This window comes from Necator americanus, chromosome IV (genome assembly GCF_031761385.1).
Source record: "Necator americanus strain Aroian chromosome IV, whole genome shotgun sequence".
NCBI classification, from domain to species: domain Eukaryota; kingdom Metazoa; phylum Nematoda; class Chromadorea; order Rhabditida; family Ancylostomatidae; genus Necator; species Necator americanus.
The window spans coordinates 20,606,125-20,628,094 of record NC_087374.1 but is presented as its reverse complement, the minus strand read 5'-3'; the positions used below and the strand labels follow the sequence as shown (position 1 = coordinate 20,628,094).

Sequence of the window (21,970 nt, the reverse complement as noted above, 5' to 3'; positions counted from 1 at the left end):
GATATGTGAAAAACAGCAAGTCTAACATATGAGAACGCTTACGTGAATGACATCCGCTAATTACAACATCAACTATGATCGACAACAACGTTAAGAAGTGCTTAAGGGAACTTCAAGAAAACATGAGAGAAGTTAAATGAACAGTAGACAAATACTTGGAACAATATGGCAAGTGTAGAAGAAGTTGCACCATTTCCTAACTCAGCAGTATTCTCGAAATTAAAACAGTATGGAACCTGTTTAGATTTCTGGGATTGGCTAAAGAAATCAAATAAAGGAAGAAGGTGTCTGGTGCCAATCAATCCCTTTGGGATTACGTTCGACTTCAACCCAGCATTGAGGTTTATGAACGCATGCGTACCCACACATACAATGACTTACGGAAGCTAGCCGATGTATCTAATCGATTTTTTCTCCCAGATAAGTCTGGTACCAATTTATCTTTAGAGGGAGGAAACTCTTGGTTCGCATAAAACGATTTCGAACCATCGACTGTGCAGGTGCAGACTAATCTCTTACTATAGTAGGGTCAAAACGAAATGAAGCACGTACGCAATTGCATACGCAGCTTTTCGCGAGGCGTTTCGGTGGAGCGTAGCGGCTGGGAACGTGGTGAGGCCCTAGCTGGCACCACCCATCGCTGCAGTGTGCGACGGTTCTAACTCGGTTCCAACTGCTGCTTCCACCGCGTCGTTTCGAACGCGTACGCAAATGCACCGGAACTGCGCTCGTGGTTCATGTCGTTTTGACCCGACTATACCTCTACACCAAAATAATCAAATATACAAAAGAACAAAAAAAAACCAACAAGTCTCTGTCAGTTAGATAGGACCACGTGGTCCGTACAAAAGAATGCCTAGCAAAATGCAATATTGGTGAAGGCAAGGTACAACAAGGTTGTAGGCGCTGGCACCTATGTTTTCTGGACAGCCACGACGCACGTTCGACTGTAAAAGGGTCGCAAGTACATAAAGTGTGCAGCAGACATAGAGGAATGCTGCGGGACCCGTAACGGTTATGCCAAGAAATACAAGAGCCACCCACCATGTGTATTAACGAAGAATTAGGTTATGCAACGGAGAAGTCAGACGAACAACGTCCACCTCCTTTCCTCCTAATCGCTACCAAAACCCTTCAGCTCCAAAAGAAGTGTAGCTCAAATCTAAACTGCAGGAAACGTGTGTTAATGAAAATAAGCATTAAATATACAATACTAAATTTGGAACTGAAAGGTGAAGTGTATATTATATTAAAAACGTAATGTATTATAAAAATCATGAAAACATAGGAAGCGAACTACAGATCATTTTACGTTGCAATAGTTGGTGGAGAGACTTTTTCAAGTAATTCATCTCTTTCAACTATTTTGTATTCCGAATCTTCAGCTAATCCTCCCAACTGTTCCTTGGAAAGCTTTGAACAAAGAAACCCATCGCTGTGAAGTATCCTCAGGAAGAGCCCACCGTTGATTACAATGAAACATGAAGATCCTAACATCCACATTGCGAAGTAGTACCTAAACGGTATGTATTTTCATGCCCCATCTATGCAACAAGAACAAAAATGCAAACAAAACAAACAACGGCTAGGCTCACGCTTTGAGATTTTAGGCATCATTCCACGAAACAGGTAGTACGGAATTCCGGGGGAGTATTCGTATACGGGATCGTAGATTATTGAGAGAAAGGTGACTCCGTCCATTTCTTCTTAGTTGCCGTAGAAAACGGCCCGGAAGATACGGCTTCGAGCGTTCCGGCGCACTATTTCCCACAAGGAGTTCGATTGGAGCGCGCCAGCCTTATGCACACGCGCATCTTCCGGGCCGTTTTTTTACGGCAAATAGGAAGAAATGGACGGAATCACCCCCCTCTCCATAATCTACTATGTCGTATACGAATACTCCACCTGAAATCCGCACCACCTCAGATTCGTGGTATGCTGCCTGTAAGGCACTCAGGAGGTACCCAAGCAGGTTGGGTGCAGCCGAAGTGTGTGCCTGCAGCAGCAATCGCTGCTATGCCTGACTAGGCGCACTGTTCATCCTTAGGCTCCCCTCCACCGTTTGTAAATGAAGATTGCTCGATAAAAATGGCGGAAAATACATTACTTTCAAGAATGGCAGAGCACGATGGAATAACAGAATGCAGAAGTAAAACCGACTTATTTATTAGGAAGGCAACGAAATGCAATGCTAGCTGTGACCTCCGTTGATCTTGTTTAAAGTCACACCCACTATAAAGCTACATAATGTGAGGTACTCACTCAACGGCTTTCATGGTTCGAGAAGGCAAATAAAGTTAGCAAAGGTAAGTATATGCCGCAGGCGCATTTTGAGATCAAACTGAATGACATATCTCAAAGCTCGCTCTATATGAATTCGACGAGTAAATATCATTACTTCGTTAAGGAGAAGACTACATAACAGCTATATTTATAATATATTCTAATAGTTACGATTCCTATCTTTTTGTACGAGTAAAAATTTGTCTTCGATTTGTACCCTTTTTAATTGGCGATCTATACATATATATTTATGTATGTATACATAGCCAAGTAAAAACTAAAGCCAACTAAAACCAATGTATGTATAGATTGTATGTACCACTATATAAATTTTTTTTTTACATTTTTCCGTGATTAAGAAATCGACATGGCTGAAAACAATCGTTGACTGGCATTTATGCGCGGTCTTATCCGCGAGATATGCCTGCAGGGATATTGTGCACTTGCAAGACAGTTTTCGCACTTCCCAGGATGACTGATCACCTGTATCACCTGTGCTCCCGTTGTTCATCGATTTGCTCGAGCGGGCACTAGTAATACTTCCATTTTTTCCCGATCCCGCCCAAGTATGGCTCAGTGGCATCTCTTCTCGCGAGGAACTCGAAGAACGTCGTACTTTTCTTTGGAGGACTTCGTGAAGAGGTCTGACCATCGGGTCGGCGGTCTTTCTGCCGTGCGTTTGATGTCGCGTGGTATCTATTCGCTTACAGCTCTGGTCCAACGGTTGTCGTTGAAACGCATCACGTGTCCGGTCCACCTAATTTTGCTTCTCTTGGCATATGCAGCAGCGTCTCTGATCTTCGATCGGTGATGTAGGAGTGAACTTCGAATCCCTTCTTTCACTTGCGTAAAGCGGGTTACTCCTACCACCACCCTTTCGATTCGGCGTTCTATGACGCTGATCGTATTTTCCTTCTTCTTGCGAAACGACCACTTTTCTGAAGCGTAAGTAAAAGCAGGAAGCACGGTGGTGTTGAATTGGTGAGCATAGAGCCGGATGTTCTTGGTCCTCTTCACTAAATCCTTGATGCTCTTGAATGCTGCCCAAGTCGTTCGTTTCCTTCTGCCCAGCTCAGAGGTCAGGTTGTTCATCGTGTTGATTTCCCGACCTAGATATACATAGCTGGAGCATTCGGATATGTTCGTTCCGTTGAGCGTGAATGAGGCATCAGAAACCCATCCGTTCTTCATAGACATCGTCTTGTCTAGGTTCAGCCAAAGACAGATCTTTTTACACGCTTCATCAAATTCGGCTAGCATCCGCCTGATTGATGCGTGTCGTTATAAGAACGATGTCATCAGCGAAACGAAGATGGTATAAATGCTGGCCGTCAACTTTCACTCCCATGTCATCCCATTTCAATCCTCACATATCGTTATCGAGAGTGGCACTGAATATTTAGGGTGAAATTGTGTCACCCTGACGAATCTCTCTCTTTACGTCGATTATGACATCATTGTAGAATGGGGAAACTTTGGTAGTGAAGTTGTTATACAACTCACGAAGTAAGTATCTTTACGTATAGAGTAGAGACGCCTTAGTTGTCCAAGATCTCCATGGCCGCCTCGGTCTCAACTGTATCAAAGCCTTTCCTTAAATCGATGAAAGTGAGATATAGCGGCATCTTATACTCTCGCGATACCTGAGTTTTGAAACCGTGTGTATGTGGTCAATCGTACTGAACCATTTCGGAACCCTGCTTGCTTGTATGGCTGTCCTTGATCTAATGTTCTTTCTATCCTGTTTAGATAACTCTTGTGAAGAGTTTGTAGATGACAGACACTAAGATTGGACGATAGTTGCCGATGTCTTGTAGGTCTCACAGGGCGGTTTTGCTGGTTTTCCATTGCTTAGGAATCTTGCATTCCGACAGATAACGAGAGAAGAGCTTCGTCAGCGTGTTGATGAGGACTGGCGGTAGGTTCTTCAGGTGTTCCGGTCTTATTCTGTCAGGACCGGGTGCCGTATGATTTCTTACCGACATGATAGCATGTCGGACTTCGGAAGGGAGCACCTTTGGAATGACATATCCATCTTTCCTCAGATGGTGAGGAGGCAAGGGGACGTGGCTGTCGAAGAGATCAGAGTAGAAGTCGTGAATGACTTTTTCCATCCCCCTTCCCGATGCTGTAGTTGTTCCATCTGAGGTCCGGAGAACAGTCATTGTTGTTTTACGATTGGCGAAGTCCCGACGAGCATAACGAATGTCTGTCCCGCTTCTGCAGCTTCAGCCTGCGCTTCTGCTCTTCTCTCCTTGAGGTTTTCTTTTATCGCCTATCTGTAAAGCCTAGGGAGCTCGGACGTGAGTTTTTGGTTGTCTGTAGCTCATGCAGCTCCACGCTGGCGTATCAGCTCAAGAGTTTCAAGAGACAGGCGTCTCTTCGTGGTTTTGAAACTCTTCGCTTTCCTCGTACAGTCGTGAAGATGTTCTACAAGCCGTTCATACTCGTCGTCGATGTTGTCCATGACGGTATCTTCCCAAAAGCCGACGAGCGAAGCGAAGAACTCTCAGTCTATGATAGTTCTGGGAGTTCGCTTAGTGAACTTCGCGGCTTTTTCTCCTCTCCGTAGAAAATCTTACTCGAAGAAGGAGTGGTCCGATCCCGTATAGAAATTTGGCACAACAGCGACGTCCGTCAGGCAGAACCTTTTATTGACGATGATGTGGTCTATTTCATTACGGTACCCTCCACCGGGTGACTCCCACGCCCAGCGTAGAGAGGAGGGCTTCTGGAATCGCGAGCTCCCATGGATGGTCTTAGTCGTCATGATGAACTCGGAGAGCCTCTCCCCCTGGTCATTCCATTGTAGGCCGTGGGATGTGAAGTTCTTCAGACGTTCTTCTTGGGCTAACTATGGCGTTGAAATTGCCAATTATGACCTTGTAGGTTCTAACAGTTCTTCTCTAGTGTCATACACGGCGTTCTGTGGGTGGCATCGCCTTGTCTCGGTTAGTCCGATGACGTCGTACTTAAACTTTCTGGCTTGCATCATGAGATCGTCAATGGCCGTATCCGATGCAAGCGTTCAGGCATTATAAGTACAGATCGTCATCCTAGTCCTTTTCGGTAGCCTACATGACTCCTTGCAACCTCGTCTTTCCTAGCGCTACCGTACCAGGTTTTCCTCCGGAATCAGGAAATTCTTTTCCATTACCGTGTTTTGCATAAAAATTTAGAACCCAAGGGCAGGTTGCAAGCCTCTAGTCCCATGAGTTTTGGGAGAACGTTGCGCTCTCCCAGACCGGACAGATGAAGCTTATTTGTTGGAGGTGACTCCAAACCGCCTCCCTATCCGCCACCTGGGGACGCGTCACGAAGCCTCGCGACTAACCGGCTGTGTTCCCTGTAATGAGGGAGATCCGTGGAGGACGGCTGATAGCATCAACAATCAGTCGAACACCAATAAACAATCTAGCACAAACTAAAGCAAATAAAAAACAAATAAACTGAAAGAAACCATGTTTAGAAGGGTGCGAGAATAATGCATACTATCATGATCTACTATATAATAACGGGCTTATTCTGTCACGCGTGTGTGTTTAGGTGTGTGTGTCACGAAATTCGAAAATGGGGGTACGACGGCGTCACACTGACGCACCGGCGCCAGATAGCTATAATGCGGGGTGCGACGGGTCCAGCGGCTTCGGATTGGTGCGCCGGCGCCAGTTACCTATAGAAGAGATTGCGACGTGTCCACCGGCGTCGGATTGGTGCGCCGGCGCCAGTTACCTATAGTAGGGGATGTGAAGGGTCCCGCAGCGTCGGATTGGTGCGCTGGCGCCAGCTACCTATAGAAGGGGGTGCGACCGGTCCACCGCCGTCGGGGTGGTGCACCAACGCCAGATATCCCTAAAATGGAGTGCGACGGGTCCACCGGCGTCGAATTCATCTGTGGTGGTGTAGAAGTATCGCGCAGTAACTTCGTGTGCATGTCGCAAAAGGTATATGGGACGTTGGAAACGTTTCAGAGTCGCATCCACTTTCCGCGTTCCTTTCCACCTCTACGACTCCTCCGTTCTTCAGAAAGTGGAAACACGAAAGCTAACTGCTGCTTAAATAGTAGCCAACTATTTACATGATCTGATGTGGAACGCTATCTTTATCAGTACGATGATGTCTTTCGCTTCATTTTATGTGAAACATCATTCTGCGATTAGTGGTGGGGAAAACAAGAGGGAAACCTATAGTTTGAGTAATGATTCCAAGTTGTGTCTATATCACATTAGTATCGAAGGAGCGGAGCGAACACCACAGAAAGTCTGAATTCCTGCTTCAGCCGGACGTTCAGACTGGCTAGAAAAATTAAGCAATCACGAATAGGATTTCAAGAACAAATAAAACCAAGCTCTAAGCTTCTCAAGTTTTGAATCCGACAAGAAGTAAGCTATCTCTTGAGTTTTACACCACTCCATGCTCATGTCCACCATCTACACTGATTGCAACGTTCATCATCGCATTCCGGAGTTCTTAGACCTTTAGTCAATCTGCCTAGGCTCAACTGAAGAAAGTAGATGGGCGAGGCATCCTGCATGCGCACGAAAAAGTTTATTGTCGTTGCCGCCCGCACCGCAATCATCGACCCACGCGTCCCCAAGGATATCTTCTGACAGCCGCTCTATTTACCTCCTGATGCGCACCCCAAGTGCAGATCAGTGAAAATTATGATGCTACATATCGCTACGTAAAATGTAGAACTGTTTTAGCTGCTTTTCAAGACTAAACGTGATTGGAATGGTTTCGCAGATTTAAACGGTAAGTCTAATACAGAAGGTCTAATATAGACAATGAGATTCATCGCCAAAATCTTGCGGTTTTGACACTGCGCTGTAAATTATCCTCAATGATAGATGCATTTTATATATAGTCTAACACTTTTCAGTAGCTCCCTAAAAGTTGTTATCTTTCTGTCTGGATAAAAAAAGGAGCTAGGAATGGAGAATCATAAGAATTTGACTGAAATTCATAACCGCTTCCAGCCGATCTATTTATGTCGTGGCTGCGTAGGGTTGTGACATCAGCAACTCAGCAATTTTACACATGTTGAGCTACGAATCAGACCAACCGAAGTATAGAAGTGACAGAAATTTCATCCGTTGTGTCTAACACTGTGGAAATTTAATCTCAAATCAAAAGCGACCGTATTTCTTCAAAGCAAATGATTTTGCATTCATATGAATTCCCAGGATCCAATTCCAAATGACACTCTAGTAACCAAATATGTATCCACTTTCACGTTTAGTACGAAATATAACAAATAATTCTTCGAAAAAAAAAGTCCAATAAGATTATCGCTGTTCAGACCTCCCCGAAAGTATCATTATTGACCGATGGCTGGATGAAATGTAGCTGGGGTGGGGGGAGGCACTCAGTGGCGCCCTTATTTCTCGAAGTAAATGATCGAATCAATGAGGGGTCTAGGGCCTAAGTATTAGTCTTAGAGGATCTATGGCATGTAAACTAAAGTTACAAAGAGAAAAGAGTAAGTTAGAGCGTCGGGTAATAAGGGCGGCACTGAGAGCACCGCCCCTCCCCCGCCCCTCCCACCCCCAACTACATTTTTTCTCCAATAGCTTACTAACACAGAGTAAAGATTTAATACTTCAATGGCACCATACCTTGAAATTGCCGATGTTAATATCTCTCCCATAAAAAGATAGATGTAGATTAAAAAGTATGAACGTGTTCGCGCTCAATTCCCCTAATCGTCCTGAAGAACGGCCTTCCCGTACAATTTTTCTACGAGGCACATAATAACACACTAGCTTTGTGTACGCGCTGGTTCCCTCAGCAGCCTATCCACCAGTTGTTTCTCAACAGGCCGCCAGGAAAACCCCGTTTATCACTCTCCGCCCACTCGCTGACGCGATGCGTGTGCGAAGTGGAGCGTTATAGGCGGCCTCGTAGACTAGTACGAGAATGTAGTTTCCCACGCTACTTTTCAGCACGATCAGGATGAATTAAGCGTAAGCACGCCTATACCCGTAATCTGCACCTCTGACCCTATCTTTTCCTGGAGGTTCTGTATGTCGTCAATTTAGTAGCACGACTCCTTTAAATTTCCCAACGTTATCACTGTTTCATCACTACCTCAATGTCACTAGCTAACAACCTGCAAATCTAAAAGAGAAACTCACCAGTGCATGTTGTAGATATTCGTGAATGCCCACAAAATGAGAAACAGTTGAATAAAAAATCGAAAAGGCAAAAAGGCAGCGATATTGAGGTAGGAGATCGCTTTGTACAGACCAATCATCGATGACGTGGATAGCTTGCTTTGATTCAGCAATGAACGACAGTGGAGGAAGATGGAGGAAACCTGAAGTAGTTATTTATTCACTAGTGTTATCTCTCTTTTCTGCTCTAGCCAAAGTTATTGTTACTTCTGCTTGTTCTAGTCACCGTGATGCATTCGCAGAGGTCCAAATATTTTATCTGCATGATACACGCTACATACATTTGCTTCTACTTCTATCCTACTTCCATCGAAAACACATCGGTCATCTAGGCAAACATAGGTATAGTCGTGTCAAAACGACAAGATTCACTAGGGTAGTCGCGGCGCATTTGCGTACGCACTCGAAACAGCGCGACGGAGGCAGCCGTGGAAGCGGGAAGGGAAGATTGCAAACTGCAGCGATGGGTGGTGCCAAGGTTTCACCACGCTCCACCGGCGCGCCTTGAGGGAAACCGCGTACGCAATCGCCTAAATGCTTCCTGTCGTTTTGACCCTACTATATAGTATGGCCAAAACGACATGAAGCACGGTGCAGTTGCGTAAGCGGCTGCGCTCAAAGCAATGCGGTTGAGCGTAGCGGTTGGGATCTCATCGCTGCAGTTCGCAATGGTCCCACCTCGATAGCAACCGCGTCACTTGGAGCGCGTTTATGCAACGGGTTTTGGTCCATGTCGTTTTGAACCGCCTATATCTGCGGTCATAGCCAAGTTAAGACGACCTGAGCTGGAGCTAACTAGGACCTCACCGCGAGCTCCAGTGCCCTGCAAAGCTATCTGAGGGCGCCTCACGTATCTTTGCAAGGCGCCAATTCGAGTACCGCGCCATTGCACCAAGATTCAGGTGTTTTACACATTTTCCATTTTTCATAGCAAATGCCTCGTCGTCTACATTATTGCCACAACTCCATAAACAGTTCTTGGCGCAGTGTGCCTCAAGGAGGGTATCAAGGATGATGACCAAAATTGAGTATCGCGAAATAGCAACAAGAAAGCTTTTCGCTTTTGTTTTTTTTTTCCTCGTAACATCTTTCATTAGTGCAGTATTTATTTAACTTCAGTTTTAAGGAAAACCGCAACTCTGACCCCTCATCTCACACCGAGGCACATAGCTGCCAATTCTGAGATGGAAACAGACAAAACGCATATGGATGTTATTATTACAGAAAATAGGAAGTCGACAAACCTCCATCAAAAGGGCCCAGTAAGAGTAAAGCAGGAATTTATGTGTATTCACGCAAACAGATAGAAAAAACACCGAAGAAAGATGATGGAATAGTAGCACAACGCTGTTTACATTTATTCTGAAGTGAAAATTGTAAAGGAACTTGCGATGACGACAAATCGTAACATTATCACGTACGTGTCATTTATAGCCATGTCGACTGAATCGTAGACAAAATATCCTATAGAGAACAGAACAACTTGTAGCTCTAGGTAGCTATAGTAGTGCATCGGTGATGCAAACATTAAACGAGCATTTCGAAGGAAATAAACAAGTAGAAATCCACCCGAAATCTTAAAAAAATGATAAATTTTAGTGATAGTGAACTGCTGTTTGTACCGTAAAGCAGTAAAAGTAAACAGACTTGCCGTTGAATGAATAAGTGACGTGGTCAAATTAATGAGTCGACGTCTTCGGAATCCTTCTTTCCATGTGGTCCAACAGTACGCATTCACCAATAGGTTCACACAGTACCAAATTAGTGCATAGCAAATCAATGGAACCACGTTATTCATAGAAAATATTAACCGGTAATCTGGTACGTGCCACTCTGCATCGTCTAAATGTACCCAATTAACGGAATACCGTCGACAAATCATAAAGCCAGGCTGTCAGCAGAGCTCCACACACTAGCGAAGCGCAAACGCGCAACGTGTATTGGTGACTGTCGACTGAACGCCGTGCAATGACAAATTCGGATGCCGCAGTTCAAAACGGACGAGCTCGCCTGGTCACGTAGTGCAAACAACAGTGTGAAAAGGCTTGCCTGTACGAATTTTCCTACGAGGCACCTTATAGCGCGGCGCCCTGTACACTCACCGTGTTTACGAGCGAGCGGTCGAAGATCGATGACGCCTCTTCAGCGGCCTATTCAAAATGGAAAAACCAATGCATAGGCTGCTGAGAGAGCCAGAGCATGTGCAAGGGCGCGCACCAACGTACCCGTAGGGACAGACGCCGTTTTTAAGGGCATCACTCCACGAATCTGAGGTGGTACGGATTTCAGGTGGAGTATTCGTATACGGGATGGGAGACTATGGAGAGGGGGGTGATTCCGTCCATTTCTTCCTAATTGCCGTAAAAAATGGCCCGAAAGGTACGCTTTCAGGCGTTTTGGCGCACTATTTTCTACAGGGAGTTCGACTGGAGCGCGCCAGCCCTGTGCGGCGCAGCATCTTCTGAGCCGTTTTTTACGGCAATTAGGAAGAAATGGACGGAATCACACCCCTCTCCATAGTCTCCCATCCTGTATACGAATACTGCACCTGAAATCTGCACCATCTCAGATTCGTGGGGTGATGCTTTTAAGGCAGTTAAGCGGAAGTGAGTGGGCCGCGCCCGTACTTGTACCTGCCCACAGGGACCCCAACGTCGTCAGTTTCTTAGTGCGCTGTCTTTAAGCATATATCAACACAGTTAGGCGCTCTTTTAGAAATTTCTACTCCAACGTCCTTCGTTACGGTGTCACTGGGCGCTGGTGTCGTTTTTTACGCCAATTAGCAAGAAATGGACGGGATCACCCTCCTCTCCGTAGTCTACGATCCCGTTTACGAAAACTCCACCTGAAATCCGTACCAACTCAGATTCGTGGGGTGATGCCTTTAAGCAGTGGAACGAGTTAGTATTTGACGAAGATCGATAGGGCCGATTTTTTCACGAATAATTTTTGTGTCTCTAGTGATGCCTGTATTGTATCAGGCGAACAAAACGGCAAATTTTAAGTGTAGGAGGTGGAAATGTGTAGAACTTACTTTTCTCCCCGAATTCAGTATGATTATCGACCACAATTACTGGGAATGGTTTAGCGTAGAAATTACCCGGAATAAAAGGCATGCTTGTATCCATAGTTTTATCTGAAACGAATCGAAATTAGACCCACAACTCCGCCAGCAGTACCGCAAACAAAAATTTTGACCAATTGGATTGCTCAGCATCTCGTATACCATGCACAAGAGTGAAGCTAGTGTGGAACAAGAGTAGAATATAATATACTGTAGCATTAGGAACATCCTACGCGTGATTCACTTCTTTTTCGAAATTATCCAATATCGCAATGACCAGAGAAACAATACATATGAAACCTCATAGTTGTCATAATACTTATGTGGATACTAAATACGGAAAGCATCGGCGACGCACATTCTATTTGCTGCGAAGCGCCAAGAAAGGCATGTGAGTCTCCATTGGCGTCCGGAACGCAGGGAATTAGTTAGCACACAGGGAATTTACCAATTCTCGAGTAATAATGTATTACAAATTACATACTATTTAACTGTTTTCTCCGTTCTGGTTACCTGCTGCTCGACGTCCCAATTGCTCTACACTCTCGTTTTAGATCCTGAGGTGACGCATCGGAAATATTGGACGTGTCATTATGCGCTGGATATACAAATTCGTGTATGGAATTAGTATAAGGCATACTGGTCTCTAGCAGTAATCATCTTTTTGGTAAAATGTGAATTTTGGTTGGATATACAATCACCTTTTTCATCTGCAATAAATGGGAAATCTTGCGGTGCGATAGAAAAAATAAATAGGTAAAGCACGATGTCTCAACGTTGAAACAACATTATTTATGGAACCCACATGAAACCATAGAGGTCCAATAGGTTACTCTTTACATAAATATTGAGCCAAACACAAGCATTACTTACGATAAAGACCTGTCGTCTCTGTCTAGATAGCAAAGCATGTGTCAGGCAAAGGAAGTGCATGAGTTCGGCGGAGGAGTCTTATACCCTCGCAAATACAAATTACAAGCTAAACATAGCAGCTCTCCTTTACAGGATATGCTGATTTAACTTAGTAATGCGGTATTTCCTCAGCGTCTGCGTTAAGAGTGAAGGGCAGCACACCACGACATTGATTGTCTTGAGATTGCAGGAAAATTCGTACAAGAAGTACGTTTCACACGCAGTGTTTTGGCACGATTAGGGGGAAATGGGCGTGAACAGGATAACACTCGTAATCTACATCCATAAACCTATATTTTCTTGCCAGATCCACACATTGTCAATTTCGTGGAATGCTGTCTTTAAACTGAAGGGGAATCGCGTACGTATGCTGGCTGCTGCTTCACTTCCCTATAGATGAACGTTGCTGTAAAATGCCCCTTTAAGGAAAGAGCGTAATATCTAACTTCAGTCAACAATAGAAAAAAGAATGGCTTTCGTTGAGGGTCGCATTATCACGTTATCGGATGAAATAGCTGGCTGTGCAAACTCCCCTCCACACAAAGTTCCAACCACACAAAGTTCCAACAGATTTCAGAGGAAAAAAAACTCTTGCGGTTTTCCTATTGCACTGATAATAGAGGTACGTAAAATGTATGCCGCTTTCTAGTAGACCGAAAAAAAACAGATATGAAGATTTTAGGAGATCCAAAAATGCTATGGTACAAAGAATGGGGACATTGTTTGAACAATCGTTAGGAAAACGTCAGCCATTACAACGAGAAAGAAAACAATGAATAGAGATAACAATGGGAGAAGATGGTTGTTGAAGTACATATTGCAGGAGGTGTACATATGTAAATTCAAAAAAACGACAAAAAGTTAAGCCCTGAAAAGTGATTATGGACCAAGGCAAGGAATGAGGAGAAATCCAACAACGAGTGTTGAAATGCGTTGAAAGTATCAGGAATGCTCTTTGATCAATAAAAGCATCACAAAGGCGTCGGCTAACAGTTTGTATTCAGCGACGAGGGCATTCCTGGAAGATCGTGGTCGCTTAGGAGTGACTGAAAGGAACAAACAGCGAGTGACAAGAGTCTCGATGAGATTCACAGCCGAGAACGGCAACCACAAAAATCAACACGACTCGAATGTGTCATCAAAACCACGCCCTCTCGGATTAATTCACATGCGAGGCATCGCATGTGAAGAAACAGACATCAATTTGGGCGCTGAGGGTCGTCCTCCCGACCAATTGATTCATTCGCAAACATTCTTGGAGGATATGATATCAGTGGGGATTTAGTCCTGATTACATGTCAGCCATGTGTGACGGATTCCAACATATTTTAAGCCCTCTAGGGACTAGATGGTCAGCTTGTCAGCAGAAGATTTCTCCGGACTTTTCTGGATTGTTTTTCACAGCCACAGCGCCGTTATTGAACGGGTTTCAGAGCAAATGTTTTGATGAATATTTGAGGTGAAAATAGAGGCTGAGAAAATATTGGAATAATAATAATAATAATAATAATAATAATAATAATAATAATAATAATAATAATAATAATAATAATAATAATAATAATAATAATAATAATAAATAATAAATAAAATAATAATAAACAATAAATAATAAATAATAATAATAATAAATAATAAATAATAAACAATAACAATAATAATAATAATAATAATAATAATAATAATAATAATAATAATAATAATAAATAATAAATAATAAAATAAAAATAATAATAATAAATAATAAATAATAAATAATAAATAATAAATAATAAATAATAAATAATAAATAATAATAATAATAATAATAATAATAATAATAATAATAATAATAATAATAATAATAATAATAATAATAATAATAATAAATAATAACAATAATAATAATAATATAATAATAATAATAATAAATAATAAATAATAATAATAATAATAATAATAATAATAATAAATAATAATAATAAAATAATTACTAAATAATAATAATAATAATAATAATAATAATAATAATAATAATAATAATAATAATAATAATAATAATAATAATAATAATAATAATAATAATAATAATAATAATAATAATAATAATGTTTTCTTATAGTGTGCCTGCGAGGTTTTTAGATGGAACCTTTATTTGCCTGACGTTTCGGCTTTTTCGCCGTCTTCAGAGGCCTAAATAGAGGATGACTGGAGCAATGCTACGTTTATCCCGTCAAGTGCCACACTACCCTGGGTCAGTGCTTCGATAATCGTTCAGGGTAGTGAAAACAGAAACCCATCTACATTGAAAATGGTCTTACGTTTTGCTCCACCGGATGTGGCGCGGCTGGTTGCACGCACTTGTCACTCAGTGTACCAGCGAATGAGTATTACTGCGTGTGGATCACCAGCGACGATATAGATGATTTGATCTACACACAGAATATCAGGCAGTTATAGGTCACAGAGCAGTACAAGTGGCAAGAACTCATTCGTTATCGACAAGCATTTATTCCTATTATTCATTGAAGGGTTTCTTTTAAGAATCCAAAACGCCTCCAACGTCTTCCTTGCCGACATTTCTGTTTCATGAGCCAGTAAAACGCATTTCACATCGTAATCGTTTCCGTTTTGGGCCTCATGTCCGTGCCTGAGTTGCATTCCATGTCAAGCACTCAATCTCATATGTCACCCCCATTTTTGCGCACTCGCCTGTTTTTCCGTAAGGACAAATAACACATCTTTCACAGATGCAGTATCTATCATATAGTCTGTTTCTAACAGGCTGGCTTTTGATGTTTGCATTTGGGATATTTACCAAGATCACGTCATTTTGTAATTGTGCTTGGACAATGCTGCGCTGAACAGCGGCACTGACACTGTCAGGGATAAAAGGAAGACAAAGAGAAATTCTGTTTTCGCGCGGAACACTGCTATTTACAGTGCGGGTTCTTCGGTAATGCGGACGTACTGTATGGCCATTAGCACATGCAATTTTCAGGGCTAGTTCTCGTGATTTGTGTCGTTCTTGGTTGCCAGTGCATACTTCACCAGCGGTTTTGAACGTATTACGAATCACTGCGCGTTTTACTGCAGTCGGATGTGCAGATTTGGCGTGCAATATGATGTTCTTGCAACTTCCTTTGCGATACCACTTTACTCTAATAATGCCGTTGGAAGTACTTACTTGGGTGTTAGAGGTGAGGAAGCCATCCTTCTTTTGCGGTTTCTCGTGTGAGTCTTATATATTGCGATTGTTGGTTGAGTGAGTATTCGGAAACACTCGTCCATTCTGGACTGTTTTGATGTTATGATGCAACAGTCGTCAATATATCTGCAATACATTATTGGTCTACGCGAAAGCACTGGTTCTTCGATTCTGCTCACGAAGCAGATCGCCAGTACTGGTGCTAATCGTTGACCCATTCATTGCTAGCAATCTCAGTTGCGCGAAATAATTTCCTGACCACCTGAAGATATTACAATTCAGCCATTCCTTGATAAGTGTTATTATGCGAGATTTATTTAGTCCTTATGTTTCCAAGTTGTTACCATATAAATCTATCATCTCAGAGGGAGTTTGCAGCGCCTCACTGTTTTTTACATTCGTGTAGAGTGAGATTACATCAAAGGACTCTATCACGCAGTTGCCCTCAACTCTCGCATTGCGTAATCGCTCAAGGAAATGGTGCGTGTTCGACAAATGAGATGGTATTTTAGGCAAGATTTGACTCACGATTTTATTGAGGAACCACGAAATTCGATCCGTTGGTCCTCCCACACAACTTATTATTGGTCGGATTTTGAATGTTGCCGCTGATGTTGAGTGGTCGGTTTGTCAAGCTATAGGCGGCTTACAAATCGTTCATCTAGACCGGCAGATTTTCCCATAGACATCCATACATGATTCAAGCGTTTGCACTGCACAAGGAATTCTTTCTCTGTTACGCGGCGATAGATCGTTTCATCTTGCAAGTGAAGGTTTGTTATTTCCTGATCAAGAGCCTGTGACATGACTACGAATTCCCCACCCTTATCGCTTACTGAAAGGCGCATGTTCCCTCTTGTAGTCATTTTGCGGATTTCTGTGAAACCCTACCACTTCGAAGCTGGTCTCGAACGATTCGAATCAGAGCAAGGAATGAAAGTAACCGTCAACACGCTGCACCTATGAGCAGAAGAGCGTTACCCCCAACACCATTTCCGCGCAACTTCTATAAGGAACCCGAACCAGCTCGCGAAAGAGATACAAAATTTAGAATTCTACTATCTGGGGTGTTGTCCGCTTATAACCATCATAGACGACTCACCCTTAACAATCTCACGCGCGAGCAGTGGCAGGGTTTCACAGTAATCCGCGAAATGACTACAAGAGGGAACATGCGCCTTTCAGTAAGCGATAAGGGTGGGGAATTCGTAGTCATGTCACAGGCTCTTGATCGGGAAATAACAAACCTTCACTTGCAAGATGAAACGATCTATCGCCGCGTAACAGAGAAAGAATTCCTTGTGCAGTGCAAACGCTTGAATCATGTATGGATGTCTATGGGAAAATCTGCCGGTCTAGATGAACGATTTGTAAGCCGCCTATAGCTTGACAAACCGACCACTCAACATCAGCGGCAACATTCAAAATCCGACCAATAATAAGTTGTGTGGGAGGACCAACGGATCGAATTTCGTGGTTCCTCAATAAAATCGTGAGTCAAATCTTGCCTAAAATACCATCTCATTTGTCGAACACGCACCATTTCCTTGAGCGATTACGCAATGCGAGAGTTGAGGGCAACTGCGTGATAGAGTCCTTTGATGTAATCTCACTCTACACGAATGTAAAAAACAGTGAGGCGCTGCAAACTCCCTCTGAGATGATAGATTTATATGGTAACAACTTGGAAACATAAGGACTAAATAAATCTCGCATAATAACACTTATCAAGGAATGGCTGAATTGTAATATCTTCAGGTGGTCAGGAAATTATTTCGCGCAACTGAGATTGCTAGCAATGAATGGGTCAACGATTAGCACCAGTACTGGCGATCTGCTTCGTGAGCAGAATCGAAGAACCAGTGCTTTCGCGTAGACCAATAATGTATTGCAGATATATTGACGACTGTTGCATCATAACATCAAAACAGTCCAGAATGGACGAGTGTTTCCGAATACTCACTCAACCAACAATCGCAATATATAAGACTCACACGAGAAACCGCAAAAGAAGGATGGCTTCCTCACCTCTAACACCCAAGTAAGTACTTCCAACGGCATTATTAGAGTAAAGTGGTATCGCAAAGGAAGTTGCAAGAACATCATATTGCACGCCAAATCTGCACATCCGACTGCAGTAAAACGCGCAGTGATTCGTAATACGTTCAAAACCGCTGGTGAAGTATGCACTGGCAACCAAGAACGACACAAATCACGAGAACTAGCCCTGAAAATTGCATGTGCTAATGGCCATACAGTACGTCCGCATTACCGAAGAACCCGCACTGTAAATAGCAGTGTTCCGCGCGAAAACAGAATTTCTCTTTGTCTTCCTTTTATCCCTGACAGTGTCAGTGCCGCTGTTCAGCGCAGCATTGTCCAAGCACAATTACAAAATGACGTGATCTTGGTAAATATCCCAAATGCAAACATCAAAAGCCAGCCTGTTAGAAACAGACTATATGATAGATACTGCATCTGTGAAAGATGTGTTATTTGTCCTTACGGAAAAACAGGCGAGTGCGCAAAAATGGGGGTGACATATGAGATTGAGTGCTTGACATGGAATGCAACTCAGGCACGGACATGAGGCCCAAAACGGAAACGATTACGATGTGAAATGCGTTTTACTGGCTCATGAAACAGAAATGTCGGCAAGGAAGACGTTGGAGGCGTTTTGGATTCTTAAAAGAAACCCTTCAATGAATAATAGGAATAAATGCTTGTCGATAACGAATGAGTTCTTGCCACTTGTACTGCTCTGTGACCTATAACTGCCTGATATTCTGTGTGTAGATCAAATCATCTATATCGTCGCTGGTGATCCACACGCAGTAATACTCATTCGCTGGTACACTGAGTGACAAGTGCGTGCAACCAGCCGCGCCACATCCGGTGGAGCAAAACGTAAGACCATTTTCAATGTAGATGGGTTTCTGTTTTCACTACCCTGAACGATTATCGAAGCACTGACCCAGGGTAGTGTGGCACTTGACGGGATAAACGTAGCATTGCTCCAGTCATCCTCTATTTAGGCCTCTGAAGACGGCGAAAAAGCCGAAACGTCAGGCAAATAAAGGTTCCATCTAAAAACCTCGCAGGCACACTATAAGAAAACACAGACAGAATAGACCGAGGTTTCAAGACAAAAGAACATTCGAATTAATAACAATAATAATAATAATATGATAATAATATGGCAGTTTAGTTTCACGAGGCTGGAAGAGAAGCAGAGTGAAATTGGAGCTAAAATAGATGAGAATGGATTTCGTCCGCAAATTTTGTAGATTTAGAAGACGCCCTGTTTGTAAATATCGCTTAGTAGGTTCCTTTTGTAGGCCAGAACTATCTTTTTTCTCGAGTTGCTGACTGCTTATGCAGTAAATTTCAGGTCTGAAGAGGCCTGTTTTGAAGCCAACGTTAGAAAGGAGGAGGGGGGTCAGGATTGGATTCTGAGATATAATCGGACGATCTTGCTAGGCCATCGTTTGAGATTGTAAAGATTACAGGATGTTTATACAATTTCACAATTTGCAATTCATCAAATATCAAAAAATCACTCCGGAACTGGTGGCGAATAGACCAAGACAAAAAATAAGCTGGTCACGTTATCATTATTTGGAATCATTTGGTCCACGGGCGTCAATACGACGACAGCAAACTAATCACTCATGAGCATAAATTATTTGTTCCACTTTAACTGTAAACATTGGATAACAAATAGCAATAAAATCTTCAGTATATGAAGATTTGAATGAACAGAAACAAGTGAGCTACTCAGTGTCCTACAGCTTCGTACTTAATCCCTCAAAAGTGCCTGCTTAGAATCTAGGGATTCTAATGCCTTTTCCCGACTGGACTAACGCGGTGGTTTAGCGTTTTTTCGCGACTGCAGTGATAAGAAAACTGACTTGTTTTGCCAAACCGTTGTTATTGATGGTGCGTGACCGTTAATGAGTAGCCGTCTTGAATCATCGATTTCAAAACTGCCCATACAAAAACTGAAACTGATGTGAGAACATGAAGCTTCTCTTGGTACTTATCAGTACAATTGGTTTGAAGACGGCGTTCGGGGAAGTTTTTGGGTTGTTGGCGTTCCTTTCTACTATGTAGGAAAACTACGAATTGAAGCGGTAATGAAAATCAGACGAATGAAACAGAAACGCGGAACACCCACTGCAAATTCATTTATTGTAGACCCACGAATCTCCTTCACTAGAGGGATCACAGCCGGTTAGTCACGAGGCTATGTTGCGCGTTCCCAGATGGCGCATAGGAGGCCAATCGCAGACCAAAAGCTACCTTGTGCTTGCCCAGAGACGCGGATGGATTCAGGGGTGGACTCCTTGTTTATGCTGAGCCAGGACCGACTCATGACATCCTTGTATCCCGCAGGTCGGCGGTCCGGCCAAAAGCCCACAATAAAATGACTGGGAGGTGCAAGGGAGGCTGTTTGGAGTTGCCTCCAACAAATAAGCTCCACATGTTCACTCCGGGAGAACGCAACGTTCTCCCAAAAGCTCATGGGACAAGAGGCTTGCAACCTGCCCATGGGTTTTGAAATTTTACGCATGTCACAGTAATAGAAAAGAGTCTCCTGATTCCGCAGAAAAGCCTGGTGTGGTACGGTAGCACCAGAAAGGACGGGGTTGCAGGAGTCATATAGGCTACCGAAACGGAAAAGGACGAGGAAGACGATCTATACTTATAACGCACGTACGCTTGCATCGGAAGCGGTCATCGAAGATTTCATTATGCAAGCCATGAAGATTAAGTACGACGTCATCGGACCGACCGAGACGAGACGACGTCACTCTCTCAATGCCGTATATAAAACTGGAGAAAAAGTGTTCTTAAGAACATGCGACAGTAGAGGTGTTGATGGGATTGGCGTCCTCATCAACATGAGTATAGCAAGGAACATCGACTCTTTCGAACAACTTACGACCCGAATCGGACGTCTGCGGATGGGAAGATATGGTTCAACACCATCTTTGATTATCTTCGTCGCTTACGCTCCAACATCAGGCTATGAAGAAGAAGAAGTCGAAGCTTTCTATATGGACCTGGAGAAGTTCTACCGAGAGGATCATGCCTTCTACAAGGTCATAATTGGCGATTTCAACGCCAAAGTTGTCTTAAGAATAACGTTCGAAGAACTTAACATCGGGACCCACGACCTACAATGAAATGAACAAGTGGTCTCCGAGTTCATAATGACGATTAAGACCATCCATTGGAACTCGCGTTTCCAGAAGCTCCGCTCTCTACGCTGGACGTGGGAGTCACCCAATGGAGGATACCGTAATGAAATAGACAAAATAGTCGTCAGTAAAAGGTTCTGCCTGATGGACGTTGCTGTTGTGCTAAAGTCGGACACGGGATCGGACCATCGCCTATTCCGAGGAAGATTTTCTTTCACAAGGATAGAAGAGAAAGCTGCCAAGTTCAGAGAGCGAAATCCCAGAACTATCATTAAGTGAGATCTCTTCGCTACGCCAGCCGGCTTTTGGGAAGATTCCGCAATGGACAACATCGAGGAATATGATCGGCTCGTTGAACACTTTCAGGACTGCACGAAGAAGGCTGGGAGTTTTAAAACCACCAAGAGATGCCTGTCTCTTGAAACTCTTGAGCTGATACACCAGCGTGGAGCAGCACGAACTGCAGGGAATAAAGAACTCACGTCCGAGCTTGCAAGGCTTTGCAAGCTCGGACGTGAGACGGCTTCTACTTTGATCTTTTCGACAGCCATGTACCCTTGCCTCTTCACCATCTGAGGGAAGACGGACATGTCATTCCAAAGGTGCTCCCTTCCGAAGTCCGACATGCTATCATGTCGGTAAGAAATCGTACGGCACCCGGTCCCGACAGAATAAGGCCAGAACACCTGAAGAACCTACCGCCAGTCCTCATCAACACGCTAGCGAAGCTCTTCTCTCGTTATCTGTCGGAGTGCAAGGTTCCTAAGCAATGGAAAACCAGCAAAACCGTCCTGTTATATAAGAAGGGAGACCCACAAGACATCGGCAACTATCGTTCAATCTTACTGTCTGTCACTTACAAGCTCTTCAAAAGAGTAATCCTAAACAGGATAGAAAGAACATTAGATCAAGGACAGCCATGCGAGCAAGCAGGGTTTCGAAAAGGATTTAGCACGGTTGACGTTTAAGGTAAGACCTATCATAAGCTGCGTAGGAGGTCCCACAGACAGGATCGCTTGGTTCTTAAACGTAGTGTTGGTGCAGCTGTTGAAATTCGTACCAGCCCACCTTACGAACACCCATATGTTTTTGGACCACCTAAAGAACACGCATTTTGATAACTCATGCGTAATGGAGTCTTTCG

The 21,970-nt window shown here is 43.4% G+C and overlaps 5 protein-coding genes across 7 annotated transcripts; 2 read left to right on the top strand and 3 right to left on the bottom strand.

Annotated features, from left to right (window-relative positions):
• Nucleotides 1–1,121: 1,121 nt before the first annotated feature.
• RB195_002108 (uncharacterized protein) lies at nt 1,122–16,428 on the bottom strand (the record flags this gene model as incomplete). 3 transcript variants are annotated; one of them, XM_064199198.1, is made up of 10 exons in its annotated part: nt 1,122–1,167; nt 1,313–1,516; nt 8,421–8,602; nt 9,704–9,821; nt 9,881–10,035; nt 10,111–10,301; nt 11,494–11,595; nt 12,037–12,060; nt 14,409–14,541; nt 16,273–16,428. In XM_064199198.1, the coding sequence occupies 10 exons, from the start codon at nt 16,426–16,428 to the stop codon at nt 1,122–1,124; spliced, it is 1,311 nt and encodes a 436-aa protein (XP_064055077.1). The 3 variants fall into 3 exon arrangements, with proteins under 3 accessions (XP_064055077.1, XP_064055078.1, XP_064055079.1); XM_064199196.1 differs by lacking the exons at nt 12,037–12,060; nt 14,409–14,541; nt 16,273–16,428 and adding an exon at nt 11,658–11,751; XM_064199197.1 differs by lacking the exons at nt 12,037–12,060; nt 14,409–14,541; nt 16,273–16,428 and adding an exon at nt 11,658–11,751 and having other exon boundaries at nt 1,135–1,162.
• RB195_002110 (uncharacterized protein) lies at nt 2,980–3,543 on the bottom strand (the record flags this gene model as incomplete). Its single annotated transcript, XM_064199200.1, has 1 exon — nt 2,980–3,543. The coding sequence occupies one exon, from the start codon at nt 3,541–3,543 to the stop codon at nt 2,980–2,982; it is 564 nt and encodes a 187-aa protein (XP_064055081.1).
• On the bottom strand, nt 4,104–4,448 carry RB195_002109 (uncharacterized protein; the record flags this gene model as incomplete). Its single annotated transcript, XM_064199199.1, has 1 exon — nt 4,104–4,448. The coding sequence occupies one exon, from the start codon at nt 4,446–4,448 to the stop codon at nt 4,104–4,106; it is 345 nt and encodes a 114-aa protein (XP_064055080.1).
• A 156-nt stretch (nt 16,429–16,584) lies between the features above and the next one.
• Nucleotides 16,585–17,007, top strand: RB195_002107 (uncharacterized protein; the record flags this gene model as incomplete). The annotated part of the gene is made up of 1 exon (XM_064199195.1): nt 16,585–17,007. The coding sequence occupies one exon, from the start codon at nt 16,585–16,587 to the stop codon at nt 17,005–17,007; it is 423 nt and encodes a 140-aa protein (XP_064055076.1).
• A 3,378-nt stretch (nt 17,008–20,385) lies between these two features.
• RB195_002106 (uncharacterized protein) lies at nt 20,386–20,811 on the top strand (the record flags this gene model as incomplete). The annotated part of the gene is made up of 1 exon (XM_064199194.1): nt 20,386–20,811. One exon carries the CDS (start codon nt 20,386–20,388, stop codon nt 20,809–20,811), a length of 426 nt encoding a protein of 141 aa, XP_064055075.1.
• Nucleotides 20,812–21,970: the final 1,159 nt, after the last annotated feature.